Here is a 14,613-nt window from a genome sequence, read left to right on the forward strand (position 1 = left end):
TAAGCATCTAGGTGTAAGCAGTCTCATCATAAGATTTGGTCAAAACCAACTTGCAGACATGAACATTGCTGATATCATTTGACAAAGAACACAAGCCAGAGAGGTACAAAAATAGGTGGGTCTGATTTTTTTTTTTTTTTTTAGGAAATACTTGGTTCTACAGGAATCTAGGATTTGAAGCACTGCATTTCAAAACAAAATACTACTTACATTTTCTAGGAGGCAAACAGCAGCAGGATTCCCACGAAATGCTTTTGTTGTGAATGCATCTACTATGAAAATAGGGAACTTCATTTTCCTTGCAAGCTGTTTCTGCAAGCTCTCAAAATTGCTGGTAGCCTGCTTTCATGCTTGTTGCTGCAAAAAATCAAAAAGTTAATGTTTTACTTGATGTACAGAAGCAACTAGCATTTTTCAGGTACAAAGTCAAGCAATTATTCTAACACACCTACATTTAAAGTGATCCTCTGATTTTAAGCCTCTAAATTGAATTTGTTTTAAATTCCTGGATTAATAGAATATTTTTTTCATAGTGTACATGTACTTTACAACATAGTCATATTCCTAGAGTAGCCAAAACTACATTAGGCTATGTTTTTAATGAAGTGCATGAAATTTTCAAGGGGCATATATGTTGCTTATAGTTTCCCAATGAATATTACTGCCTTTTTATAATAATGCATTTTTTCTAATTATAAAAAATATGCCCATTATCGCTTCCCTAGTGGCGCTGTGGTTGAGAATCCTCCTGCCAATGCAGGGGACACGGGTTCAAGCCCTGGTCCGGGAAGATCCCACATGCCGCGGAGCAACTAAGCCCGTGTGCCACAACTACTGAGCCTGCACTCTGGAGCCCATGAGCCACAACTACTGAAGCCCATGCACCTGGAGCCTGTGCTCTGCATGAAGAGAAACCCACGTACTGCAAAGAAGAGTAGCCCCCGCTCGCCGCAGCTGGAGAAAGCTCACACGCAGCAGCAAAGACCCAACACAGCCAAAAATAAATAAATTATATTTTTTTACAATGCCCATTATAAAAAAACTTGGAAAATCAAAAAGTGACTCATAACCATGTAAATCAGCAATAACTTCTTTTTTTTTGGACTTAACATAGTCAAAGGAGCCTCATGCTTTAATTTTGTGTTATTTTATAAATCTGCAGATAGAGACTTTTTAACTCGTGATATAGATTTGTTACAGTAAAGCTTTTCATTATAAGAATAACACTTTCTCTTTACTGAAAACCTGTAAAATATAGAAAAGCAGGGTGGGGAGGGGATCTCCTGTATTCTCATGCCCTACGGAGAGAAATTCTGTTAAACATTCTCAGTGCTTCCTTTGCTTTACTAGAAAGCATGGATTTTGTCATAGGTATGGAGGGATTCTTCCCTCCCAAAGTTATAGAACTTTAAAAAAATTCAGCAAATTAGAAGGTGCTTTGTTTAAATCTAAAAGAAACGAACCTATCCTAACATGTATTTCTTGTTCTCAAGATTAAGATAAATAACAGTGGGACGCCTTGCTGGCAGCCACACCTGGCACCAGCCCACTAGGCAGCTCCCAAGCCTACAGGTTTCTTTTTCTTTTCTTTGTGTTTAATTTATTATACAAGTGTTTTGCTTAACTATCTTGCCAAATGCCTACTTTTTTCTGCCTTTTTTTTTTTTTTTGAGGTATAACTGATGTATTACTTTCAGGTGTACAACATACTGATCTGATATTTTTATATATTGGGAAATGATCTACCACAATCATTAACTACCTAGTTAATCCATCACCATACAAAGTTACAAAAAAAAGGGGGTTTTTTGTGTGTGATGAAATTTTGACGATCTACTCTCTTAGCAGCTTTCAAATATGCAATACATTATTGTTAACTATAGTCACCATGCTGTACATGACATCCCCAGGACTTATTTATTTTACAGCTGGAAATCTGTATCTTTTGACCCCCTTCAATAACTTCAGTAAGGTTGCACCTTTTGACCTCCAAGCAATAACATTATTAATATTTTAGATATACAGTTTTTAATCATAATTTTTACCCTTTTAAGAGTATAGCATGAGTATAAATGCTTCAAAAACATCATTTTAATCGATTTACAATAGGCTCATGCATATGCTATAAATTATTTAACTATTTCCCCTTTGGTGAGTATTTATTTCTAATTTTTCACTTATAAAGATAATGTAGTGATCAAATTTTTTGACTGTAAATCTTGGTCTGCATTTCTGATTCTTTAAATAGATTTCCAAAAACCAAATCTCTGGGTCAAAGTGTACAGACATCTTAACTTACACATACACTTAAATTTATCTTCAGGGTTTCCCTGGTGGTGCAGTGGTTAAGAATCCGCCTGCCAATGCAGGGGACACGGGTTCAAGCCCTGGTCCAGGAAGATCCCACATGCCACGGAGCAACTTAGCCTGTGCGCCACAACTACTGAGCCTGCGCTCTAGAGCCCGTGAGCCACAACTACTGAAGCCCACGCACCTAGAGTCCGTGCTCCGCAACAAGAGAAGCCACCACAATGAGAAGCCCACGCACCGCAAAGAGTAGCCCCCGTTCGCAGCAACCAGAGAAAGCCTGCACACAGCAATGAAGACCCAACACAGACAAAAATTAAAAAATAAATAAATTTATTAAAAAAATTTATTTTCAGAGAGTGTATCAACTTAGCATATGAGAATGTCCCACCATTGGTGATCTGATAGATTTTAAAATTCCTTGAATTTTCATTTATGTTTCTTGGATTATTCTAACCAGACTGCAAAGAGCATAAAGTCAGAACCTCTTCGTGTTTTTCTTTGCTACTAAAATCTCAGTTTCTAGAACAGTGCCTGACACAATAAATGTTTATTGAATTAAGTAAATAATACACTGAGCATGCATCACAACTGAACTTTCATACATTGACTGGCAAATACTTAGGGCTTCTCAACATGGTATCATCTGCCAGCCAACATTTCAGTTTCAGTAGCATCACCATTACTGACAGTACATTGCAGTTTGTTAATGTAATTATTTGGAAATTTTATTATAGAGTGCCTTTAATATTTTAGAAAAATTGAATAGAGACCAGAAACAAATTAAAGTTCTGAAAATGAAGCATAGTTTTCGTAAATAGAATTGACACTGTTACAGAAATCATAGGTATGCCAAAAGGAGCAAGTTTTTAGCCCCATTGAACTACAGCCCCGTTTGTCTCAGCCATCAGCTATGTGTTCAATTGGATGAGAAAATTTATATTGAAAAGACTGTCTAACTTTTCTATAGAGATCACAAATTACATGTTTAGGTTTTTAAAATGTTTCTTTAGTCTTGTTTTCTTGCTCTAATTTGGTACAGAAAAATAAAATTCTACAACTAAGTACTTTATCAGGCTTCTAGAAATACTGCATGGCTTCTCAAGAGAAAACATTTCTTTAAAGGGAAAAATCCTCCAAGACTCTAACATCCAATATCATTTGCCTGTTTGACAACAACCCCTCTCCACCCCACCCCTCCCACACACACACTTGCACTTCTCTTTTTCTAAAATAACTCTGATTTTGTTTGGGGAGGCAATGCGCCCAGCCCCAACAATGTATCATAAATGGTCTAAGCCAATCTGTATGATTTCATTCTCCTGTGCCAGATGCTCCCTCTTCCAGATCCTCTTGCAGCTAGAGATGGCCATAGGACCCATTCAGAGCAAGATTGCTGGAGAGATTCTAGGGACAATCTTTGGCTTTCTGATAAAAGGGGCAGACGGGAAAGGAAAATGGACAGCCTCTTTTTCCCCCTCCTCTTTTTTCTGCCTTGAATATGTTGCTGATGCCTGGAAATGCAACGATCATGTTTTGACCATGAGGTGACAAATACGAAGAGGAAAAGCTAACAAACTAGGTAAGGAAGAAATAGTATAGGTTCTTTACAATGTAGTTAACCTGCTAAATCAATGTTAGACCCCCCTACTTCCAGACTTCTTAAGTAAACAGCAAATATCCTTAAGGTTCAAACTATTGTCAGTCCATGGAGTAGCCAAAATAATGGCCAAAGTAGCCAAAGGTGTCCACATTCTAATTCCAAGAACTTGTTAATGTGCTATGCTGCATGGCAGCAGGGAATTAAGGTTGCATATGGGATTAAGGTTGCTAATCAACTGATTTTTTTTTTTAACATTTGAAGGCAGGACTTTTTTTTTTTAATTTTATTTTTATCTTTGGCTGCATTGGGTCTTCCTTGCTACGCGTGGGTTTTCTCTAGTTGTGGTGAGTGGGGGCTACTCTTCGTTGCGGTGCGCGGGCTTCTCATTGTGGTGGTTTCTCTTGTTGCGGAGCATGAGCTCTAGGTGCACAGGCTTCAGTGGTTGCAGCACGCGGGTTCAGTAGTTGTGGCGCTCGGGCTCTTGGGCGTGCGAGCTTCAGTAGTTGTGGCACCTGGCCTCAGTAGTTGTGGCTTGTGGGCTCTAGAGCACAGGCTCAGTAGTTGTGGCGCACAGGCTTAGTTGCTCCGCAGCATGTGGGATCTTCCCAGACCAGGGATCAAACTCGGGTCCCCTGCATTGGCAGGTGGATTCTTAACCACTGCACCACCAGGGAAGTTCCAACTGACCTTAAAATAAGATTATTTTGGATTATCCCAGTGGACTAAAAGTCACAGGGGTCTTTAAAAGTGGAAGAGGGAGGCAAAAAAGTTCAAGGCAGTGATTTGAACATGCTGTGCTGCTGAGTTAAAGACAGAGGAAGGAGACACAAGCCAAGAAATATAGGTAGCCTCTAGAAATTGAATAAGGTGGGACTTCCCTGGTGGTCCAGTGGTTAAGAATCCGTGCTCCCAATGTAGGGGGCATGGGTTTGATCCCTGGTCAGGGAAGTTCCCCAACCCCATGCCATGGAGCATGGCCAAAAAAATTGAACAAGGCAAGGAAACAAATTCTCCCCTAGAACCTCTAGAAGGAACAAATCTGGATTAGTCAGTTGAGGATGCCATAACAAACCACAGACTGAGTGGCTTAAACAACAGAATTTCTTTTCTCACAAGCTGGAGGCTGGGAAGTCCCAGATCAAGATTGATTTTATCCCAGTGAGACCTATTTTGGATTTGTGACTTTCAGAATTATAAAATAATAAATTTGTGTTATTGTTACTCACTAAATTTGTGATAATTTGTTATAGCAGCAATAGGAAATGAACACAATCCAGTATTCTGTTACTTGCAGCCCAGCAAAATCCTAACTGCTGCACAAATTTCCAAGAACAATAATAATAAATACTTACTGAGCACTTATTATGTGCTAGACATGGTTCTAAGAGCATTTAATCCTCAGAGCATCTCATGAGATAGATCCTTATTATAATCTCCATTTCCATTTTACAGGTGAATAAACAGAGGCTCAGAAATTTTAAGTAACTGCCCAAGGTCACACATTTAGGCAATGCCTAAATTTGAATCCAAATAGTCTAACTCCAGAGTCCATGTTGTTAACCACCATGCCTTAGAATATATCCCAGGACCAGAATTTGAGGAACTCTTACTTAAGGAACTAAAATCTTAATTCCATGAAACTGTAAACTACCACTGCATAAGAGAAATTTTGTCTTGTGTTAAAATACTTTAGACCATCTCTGAAATGAAAACTCAAGAGTTTAAAAATTCTCTTAGAATTTGCAGACACTCAAGAATACAAAGGACCCTGGTATAAGAAACACTAAACAATTGTACTATGTATGAAAACTAAGCAAGATTTCTGATTAAGTAAAAAGAGTTCTTGGTCAAGTGTGAAAGTTTCTTAAGCATTTTTATTTGTTCTAGAACAGTGCTTTTCAGATTTTAGCATTCATCAGAATCACCTGTGGGGATGTATTAAAACACAAATTGCTGGACTCCATGCCCAGAATTTTTTATTTCGTAAGTCTAAGGTGGGGCCCAAGAATTTACATTTCTAACAAGTTCCCAAGTGATGCCGATGCTGTACCTGGAGAATCACTACAAAAAGAGCATGAAGTTTCTAGCACCATAAATGTATTAAAACTATCTTTCTAAAATGTATTTTATAAATTTAATTTTTGTTCTCAAAGGGTAGAAAAAGTATTTTTATTCATTTAATTTGATTAATATTCCTGTTTGTGCTCTATGGTAACCAATTATGCTTAACATAGGGTTAACATTAACAATTTAATTTTCAAAAGTTACTGTGTATTTCCTAAACACCAGGCACATGCTAGATTTGGGGGATAAAATGATGAACAAGTCACTAACTCTCTGTCAAGGTATTCTCAGTCAGTGAGGAGACCAATGTAAAAATTATAAAATATAAAAGAAAAAGATAAAGATACAATGCTTATGAACACAAGGAGAGAGCAATAACTCTGCCCAGGAGACAGTCAGAGGGAGCTCCAGAGATGAGGTGACATTTGAATGGGTCCAAAAACATACACAAAAATATGTCCAGCAGTTCCATAAGGTGGGAACAGGCTTCTTGGGCAGAGTGCATGGATTAATCCCAGGGTAAGCAATTCAATATGGAAATAGATGTGGCAAGAGGATAGGAGAGGGTGGAGATAAGGCTATAAAGATCTGCTGGAGCCAATGTTCATGATTTGTTCTTTATCTTTGTGGGTTCAGAAATCCAAAGTTCAGTTCAACAGCTACTGTGTGGCAGGCAGACTCCAATGCTAGGCACTAGGGAGAGAAGAGAATCTCATGAATGAGCCATACACCTCTACCCTGAGGATCTAATCTAGAATTTATTTTTGAAGATGTCTTTTTTTTTTCCTCTCTCTCTCTCCTTAAAATTAGTTTTGGTTTCATTCCTATAAGGAAAAGGCAGGTTTAACGTCCCCCTGAATTGCTCAGAGAAAATTTGAGGCAGGTAAAGTTTGAGCAACTTGCCTTTATTCACCCAGTAAATGGGCTTGCACAAATTTTGGCATCCAGTCAAATGGCTGGTCCTCAGGTGCAGCTATCAGACAGGGCTCTGAGCAACTATCCAGCACGGTGTTTTTCAAATGATCCAAATAATTTAAATTATCCTTCTCTAGTTTCATTGACGTTCCGTTTGGACACCTAGAGTGACTTTACATGTCCCTCAATAATGCCAAGCAAATATGCTGTTTAAAAAGAAATTACCCCCAGAGGGTACAAGCTCATAAATCTAAATTCATATGATTTCGGGACTTCCCTGGTGGCACAGTGGTTAAGAATCTGCCTGCCAATGCTGGGGACACGTGATTGATCCCTGGCCGGGAAAGATCCCACATGCTGTGGAGCATCCCATGCACCAGAATTACTGAGCCTGTGCTCTAGAGCCCAGGCTCTAGAGCCCGTGAGCCACAACTACTGAAGCTCGCGTGCCTAGAGCCCGTGCTCCACAACAGAGAAGCCACCGCAATGAGAAGCCCGCGCACCACAACGAAGAGTAGCCCCCACTCGCCGCCACTAGAGAAAGCCCGCATGCAGCAACGAAGACCCAACGCAGCCAAAAATAAATACATAAAATAAATTTATAAATTCATATGACTTCCCAACTATTCATACTTCTTTTTTAACTCTTTAGTTTTTAATCATCAAATTAGTATATGAATATAATCCTTTTATAAACAATAAAATAGTATGGAAAAAACTAAAATCCCATTTCACAATTCCCTGTCCCACTACCTTCCCCGGAGTTCCACTGGGTTTGTTTCAGAGAACACAGTAGACACCTTCCTGAATTCTAATCTTGGTTCCATTTACCATGTAAATGTAGGGAAATCATAAACCTCCCTTGTTCAAATAGCTTAGTCATTAAACCTGCCCATGGGTATGCCTGGGAACACTGAGGCTTATTTGTCTCTCTGTAACTGTCTTAGCTTGTTTACAGTCTCCTGTGGCTACAGACAACAGAAAGTTGATTTCTGCTATTCTGTAGCTGTTAGCATAAAAGAATCCACTTAGCTTTTGCTTATGACTACTGCCTCAAAACAAGGATACTCATTAATAAATGCCAGTTTAGTTCTTTGAAAATGTAAATACTAACTAATAGAGCACTGACTGGCATTCAAAGTGTACTTGAACACTGTCTACTTGCTGGTGAAAAGAAAATGAGTATAAAAAAGAATTACAAATTGTAAGTAAAATAAGTTTTTAAATAAAAATTTGGAAGAAAATCTATTTTTAAATTAGTTTCATTTAGCTACTAAGACCATACACACACACACACACACACACACATATATGGCATTCAACTACTTTGTGTTTACTTTTACCCATATTTCCTAGACTTAACAGAAGCTCTGAAACACTTCCTTTGTTCAAATATTTTTAGACTCGTTCTGATTTCTTCAACTACATTTATGTTTGAATACCCACTGTTTTGGATGGAAATTTTTCACTTTTCTGTTAAAGTTTACTGTTCTCATCTTATCATCATGACTTACCACTTATCAACCAAATTATTGTCCCCCGCTTCCTCTCCCCACTAGTAACCACTAGTTTGTTCTCTATATTTGTGAGTCCGTTTCTTTTTTGTTATATTCACTAGTTTGTTGTATTTTTTAGATTCCACATATAAGCTATAACATACAGTATTTGTCTTTGTCTGACTTATTTCACTTAGCATAATACCCTCCAAGTCCACCCACATAGTTGCAAATGGCAAAACTTCATTCTTTTTTATGACTGAGTAGTATTCCATTGTATAAATAGACCATATCTTCTTTATCCATTCATCTGTTGATGGACGCTTAGGTTGCTTCCATATTTTGCCAATTGCAAATAATGCTGCTATGAACACTGAGGTGCATGTATCTTTTCAAATTAGTATTTTTGGTTTTTTTCAGATACATACCCAGAAGTTGAATTGCTGAGTCATATGGTAGTTCTATTTCTAGTTTTTTGAGAAACCTCCATACTGTTTCCCACAGTGGCTGCACCAATTTACATTCCCACCAACAGTGTATGAGGGTTCCCTTTTCTCCACATCCTTGCCAACACTTGTTATTTGTATTCTTTTTGATAATAGCCATATACATATGTTCTTTATAGATATTCATATTCATATATATATAATATCTAGTTAATACAAAAGCAAGCAGTAATGGAGGAATAGAGAAACAATAAAGACATGACATATAGAAAACAAATAGCAAAATGGCAGACTTAAACCCCACCTTAATTACATTAAATGTAAATGGACTAAATTCACATCAAAGGAATTTTTTTTAAAGACATGATCTAACTATATGCTTTCTATAAGAGACAAACTTTAAATTCAAAGACACAAATAGGTTGAAAGTAAAAAAATGGGGAAAAGATATGCCATGCAAATTATAACCAAAAGAGAGCTGGAGTGACTATACTAGTAACAAACAAAATAGACTTTAAGACAATATTTGTTACTATAGACAAAGAATGACATTTTATAATGATAAAAGTATCAATCTATCTGGAATATATGACAGCTATAAACATATATGCACCTAACAACAGAACCCCAAAACACATGAAGCAAAAACTGACAGAATAGAAGAAATAGACAAATCAACAATAATAGTTGGAGACTTCAATGCCTAGTTTCAATAATGGATAGAACAACTAGACAGAAGATCAACAAGATTTAACAACACTGTAAACCAACTAGACCTATCAGACATCTCTAGTACACCCCACAATAGCAGTAAACAGCACATCCTTCTCAAGTGCACATGAAGCATTCTCCAGAATAGACCATATGTTAGGTAGCCCATAAAACAAGTCTCAATAAATTTAAAGGCCTGGAATCATACAAAGTGTGTCCTTCAACCACAATAGAATAAAATTACATTTGAATAACAAAAGAAAAAGGAAATTTGGGAAATGTGGAAACTAAACATCATTCCCCAATAATAAAAGGAAGTGAAGCTCCCTGGAGAAATGGCCCATTCTAGGGCCAGGGTAAAGAACATACCAGATGAGCCGGCAGCACCTTCTAGTACCAGAAAGTAAGGCAGTCTCAAAAAATAAAAAGGATAGGGGCATGTCAAAGGGATATAGAAGCCAACCTCAAAGTGCTCCCCGTGGCCTAAGCAAGAACAATTTGAGCAACAAAGTTAGTAATGTAGTAGTAGATTATAACCCAAAATACAAAATGAATATGAGTCTGTACTGACATATATAAAAGATGAAAGAATGAAAGAAAGAAAAACCTTACAGAATAATATCAAATAATTTATCTAGCTACTCTCTCTTCCAGGAGATGGAGTTTATTTATTTATATAAATATATTTATTTTTATTTTTGGCTGCATTGGGTCTTCGCTGCTGCGCGTGGGCTTTCTCTAGTTGCAGAGAGTGGGGGCTACTCTTTGTCGATGTGCACGGACTTCTCTTTGCGGTGGCTTCCAGGAGATGGAGTTTAAATACCCCTTGAGTGTGGGTGCACTCAGTGACTTGTTTCCAAAAGAGTAGACCATAGGAAGAGGATGAAAAGCAACTTCACAGTGGAGAAATCTGGCAAACACTACCTCACCCAGGTGATTAAAGGTTAATACCATCAGTGATAAGTCATGTTGACAGCATATACTTTTGATATGGTGTGATGGGCATGGCACTTTACTTCTGTAGTCTTCTTCCCAAGAACACATTACTCTTGTCTCATCATGGCAAAGACATCAGAGGAATTCCAACTGAAGGATATTCTACAAAATACTTCACTAGAGGATGCTAAGGAGAATGCTGACTAATGTAATTTAGCATCCCAGATCAGATACTGGAACACAAAAAGGATGTTACAGAAAAACAAGTGAGCCCAAATAAAGTGCAGAGTTTAGTTAATAGCAATGGACCAGTGCTGGTTCATTACTTGTGACAAACACACCGTAGAATGTAAGATGTTAACAACAAAGGAAACTGAGTGAGAGGTATTCAGGAACTCTTCGTACTATCTTTGCAACTTTTTTGTAAACCTACAACTATTCTAAAATGCTTAAATCATTAAAAAAAAAAAAAAAAATGGAGGCCTGCCAATAACCATGTAAGGGCGCTTGGAAGCAGATCTTCCATCAGTTGAGCCTTGAGTAACTGCAGGCCCAGCTGACACTTTTTTTAAAAATTTATTTAATTAAGTTATTTATTATCTTTGGCCACGTTCGGTCTTCGGTGCTGCGCATGGGCTTTCTCTAGTTGCGGCGAGCGGGGGCTACTCTTCGTTGCAGTGCGTGGGCTTCTCATTGCGGTGGCTTCTCTTGTTGCAGAGCATGGGCTCTAGGCGCACAGGCTTCAGTAGTTGTGGCACACCAGCTCAGTAGTTGTGGCTCACGGGCTCTAGAGCACAGGCTCAGTAGTTGTGGCTCACAGGCTTTGTTGCTCCGTGGCATGTAGGATCTTCCCGTACCAGGGCTTAAACCCGTGTCCCCTGCATTGGCAGGCGGATTCTTAACCACTTCGCCACCAGGGAAGCCCCCAGCTGACACTTCTGATTGCAGCTTTATATGAGACCCTGAGCCAGAGGCACCCATCTAAGCTGTCCTCAGGTTTCAGACCCACAGAAACAATGAAATAATAAAAGTCTGTTGTTTTAAGCTGCTAAGTTTTAGGGTAATTTGTTAACAGCAATACTAAGTAATACAGTATGATTTCTTTTTTTCCCCAGTTTTACTGAGATATAATTGGCATACATTACTGTGTAAGTTTAAGGTATATAGCATAATAGTTTGACTTACATATATTCTGAGATGATTACTGCAGTAAGTTTAGTTAGCATCCATCACCTCTTATAAATACATTAAAAGAGAAAGCAAAAAAAGAAAAATGTTTCCTTGTAATGAGAACTTTTAGGATTTACTCTCTTAACAACTTTCATACATCATATAGTAGTGTTAATTATAGTCATCATGCTGTATATTATAGTCATCATGCTGTATATTACAACCCCAGTACTTAGCTTGTAAAGTATAATTTTTTTATATATGATATTCAGAAGCAGCCACTGCAAAACATAGGGACAAGATGCAGTCAATCTGTTTGACTTATATTTCTCATTATTCCTCATTGTAAGTTAATAAGTTCTCATTCCAGTTTTTACAAGAGATTCTAGACCAAATTTACCTAGCCTGAGCCTACCTCCCTAAACTATCAGAATGTAAAAGCAAAATATACGTTGGTGAATGCCAGCTATATATCCTAGCACATATTAATTTCCTACTAGACACATCCACTTGGATTGTATGTGGCACCTCAAAATCAGTATACTCAAGTCCTATATTCCCTGTGTCAGTTACTATCCCCACCATCAAACCCTAAACCAAAAATAACTCATCCTTGACTTTTTACTCATCCATCCACAGCTTCTCTAATCAATCACTAAATCCTGCTGATAATGGCTCCTAAATATCTCAAAGACATCCTCTTGTATCTATCCCAGTACCATTGTTCTAGTTTAAGAGCTCATCATCTCTGCTGGGCCTTCTTTGCTAGACTGTGGTGAAAATTAGTTACTTAAAGTGCCTCCACCCCAATATAACCATAGTTATTTGTACACTAAGAGGCATAGGTACATATATGAAGAAACATCTTTTTATCTACCACTCAGAAGCTTAAAATCATGTGTGGGGGGAGAGGGGAATGGTCTGTTACTCTTAACGGTATAGTGTTTTCTAAGTTATCAATGTGCTTATAAAATATGAAAAGCAGTACAATAGTTTGATTTAAATTCCTTAAGTAGCTATCTTTTGTAGCTGCTTTCCCTGTTCTTCACAGCGATCCACTGGGACAGAAATAATGTTCAACACTTTTAATTTTCAAAAATTAGAGAAAGTGTGCTAGGTGCTTTTTTCCTTTTAAGTTGCAATTAGTTTACTTAGTGTATAATTATTCCAATTGGGTGACACCTTTTGGCTTCCCTAATCCCAGAATGAACACTAGGGTGACTTGAAGATACAAAAAAAAGTATCAAGAATGTAAACTGTGGGCTTCCCTGGTGGCGCAGTGGTTGAGAGTCCGCCTGCCAATGCAGGGGACGCAGGTTCGTGCCCCGGTCCGGGAAGATCCCACATGCCGTGGAGCAGCTGGGCCCGTGAGCCATGGCCGCTGAGCCTGCGCGTCCGGAGCCTGTGCTCCGCAACGGGTGAGGCCACAACAGTGAGAGGCCCGCGTACCGCAAAAAAGAAAAAAAAAAAAAAGAATGTAAACTGTAATTAAGTCTTGTCTTGAGAAATAATTTTGAATTATGATGGAGAAGACTACTGCTTTCTAAAGAGAGTAGATATATATGATATAAATCAAAGAACAAGCATTTCACAAAACCTTAGTAAGACATTTAGTGTTCAAAAGGCATTAACTACCTTAATTAGACACACTCCTAGAAACTTATTTGTGGGTTTGTTACGTTTTTAGCTTATTTTATTTTCCTGTAGACAAAAATATTGTAATCCAGTTTTTACGTTATTTCAGAATGCCAGTGGGGGGTATGTGAACAACTATCTTAGCCAATTTTTAGTTAATATGCCTTCCCTCCCCCAAAAGAGTACAGTTTCTTTCAATTTCTCTTTCTTTCTTTTTCAGGCTCTGCATGGAATTTTCCTGTTCCCTTCATCCTGGTGGTATAATCAGGATCACGTGTTAGCTGTCTTGTTTTCCTCTGGGCCGTGTGGGTACTTCTATTTCCTTCTCCTTTTTCATCTCTTCTCTCATTTTGGCCTCTAACAGGACCCTCTCTGCAGGGTCCCTCTGATCTCTGTACTAATAGGAAAGCACTGAAATGACGAAAAGGAAGACAAAGAGAAAAAAAAAAAAAAAGCAACTGGGAGTCCTTAGTTCTAACCATCTCTATGGAAACAATTCCACAGAGACCAATCTGGAAACAATTCAGTACGGACCACTGGAGCAATGGTGAGCCAATCTCACCAAGCCTTACAGGATTCAACTTGCAAATCAGAATAGTTGATAGACATTTTTTTTTTGAGAAAAGCAATAAAATAGGAAGCCAAATAAAAATTAAGTTTACCCCTATATAACGTACTTTTTTTAAAACTCAAAACTTCCTACTTGCTGTAATAATAAAAAAGCCAAAGGCATGCATGTGCTAATTTCAAGTCCTTCCCAAGCATTCACACTGGCAAACAGCAGAATGCCCAATACAACGAAATGTGGCCAAAAAAACAAAGAAAGCAGTTTGGTGGTGAAAAGTCTTAAGAATGATTTTAGGATTATGGCCCGTAACAATAAAAGTATGTGGAGAGAATGCCAAACTCATTCAGGCAGTAAACAGATTGTTTGAATTCACACAAGGGCTAAAAGGGATTACAGAATTCCATCTACCAAATCAGGCTGAAAGACAGAAAGGATAAAGTAGTGATGTAATTTGAATCCAGGGAAGAACACCATCTGAAGCGGGAGCTTGGAGTCTTACTAATACAGCAATTATTAGAGGAAAAAAAAAAAAAGAAAGAAAGCTCCTCCGACCGCCTCACAGTGTCAGACACCAAGATATCAAGTTTCAGTCCTGTTCAAAAGTCTCCAGCCAATAAACCGTTAACTGCAGGTCTCCAGAGATGCTAACTGCAGTGTTAGTTAGAAATAACTTCAATTTGGGGACTTCCCTGGCAGTCCAGTGGTTAAGACTTCGCCTTCCAATACAGGGGGTGCGGGTTCGATCCCTGATCAGGGAGCTGA

General features: G+C 38.2%; 1 protein-coding gene across 5 annotated transcripts in view; it reads right to left on the reverse strand.

The window, feature by feature from the left end:
* PBLD (phenazine biosynthesis like protein domain containing) overlaps positions 1-14,613 on the reverse strand; it is a 42,849-nt gene that overhangs the window by 21,218 nt on the left and 7,018 nt on the right. For all 5 annotated transcript variants that reach the window (XM_082611451.1, XM_082611452.1, XM_082611453.1 and 2 more), the window contains exon 2: positions 211-357. In XM_082611451.1, coding sequence (XP_082467577.1) covers positions 211-294 — 84 coding nt within the window. In that variant the 5' untranslated portion in view covers positions 295-357. The remainder of the gene's footprint in view (positions 1-210; positions 358-14,613) is intronic.

The sequence above is a fragment of the Mesoplodon mirus genome, assembly GCF_964341445.2.
Source record: "Mesoplodon mirus genome assembly, chromosome: 2".
In the NCBI taxonomy this organism is placed as follows: Eukaryota; Metazoa; Chordata; class Mammalia; order Artiodactyla; family Ziphiidae; genus Mesoplodon; species Mesoplodon mirus.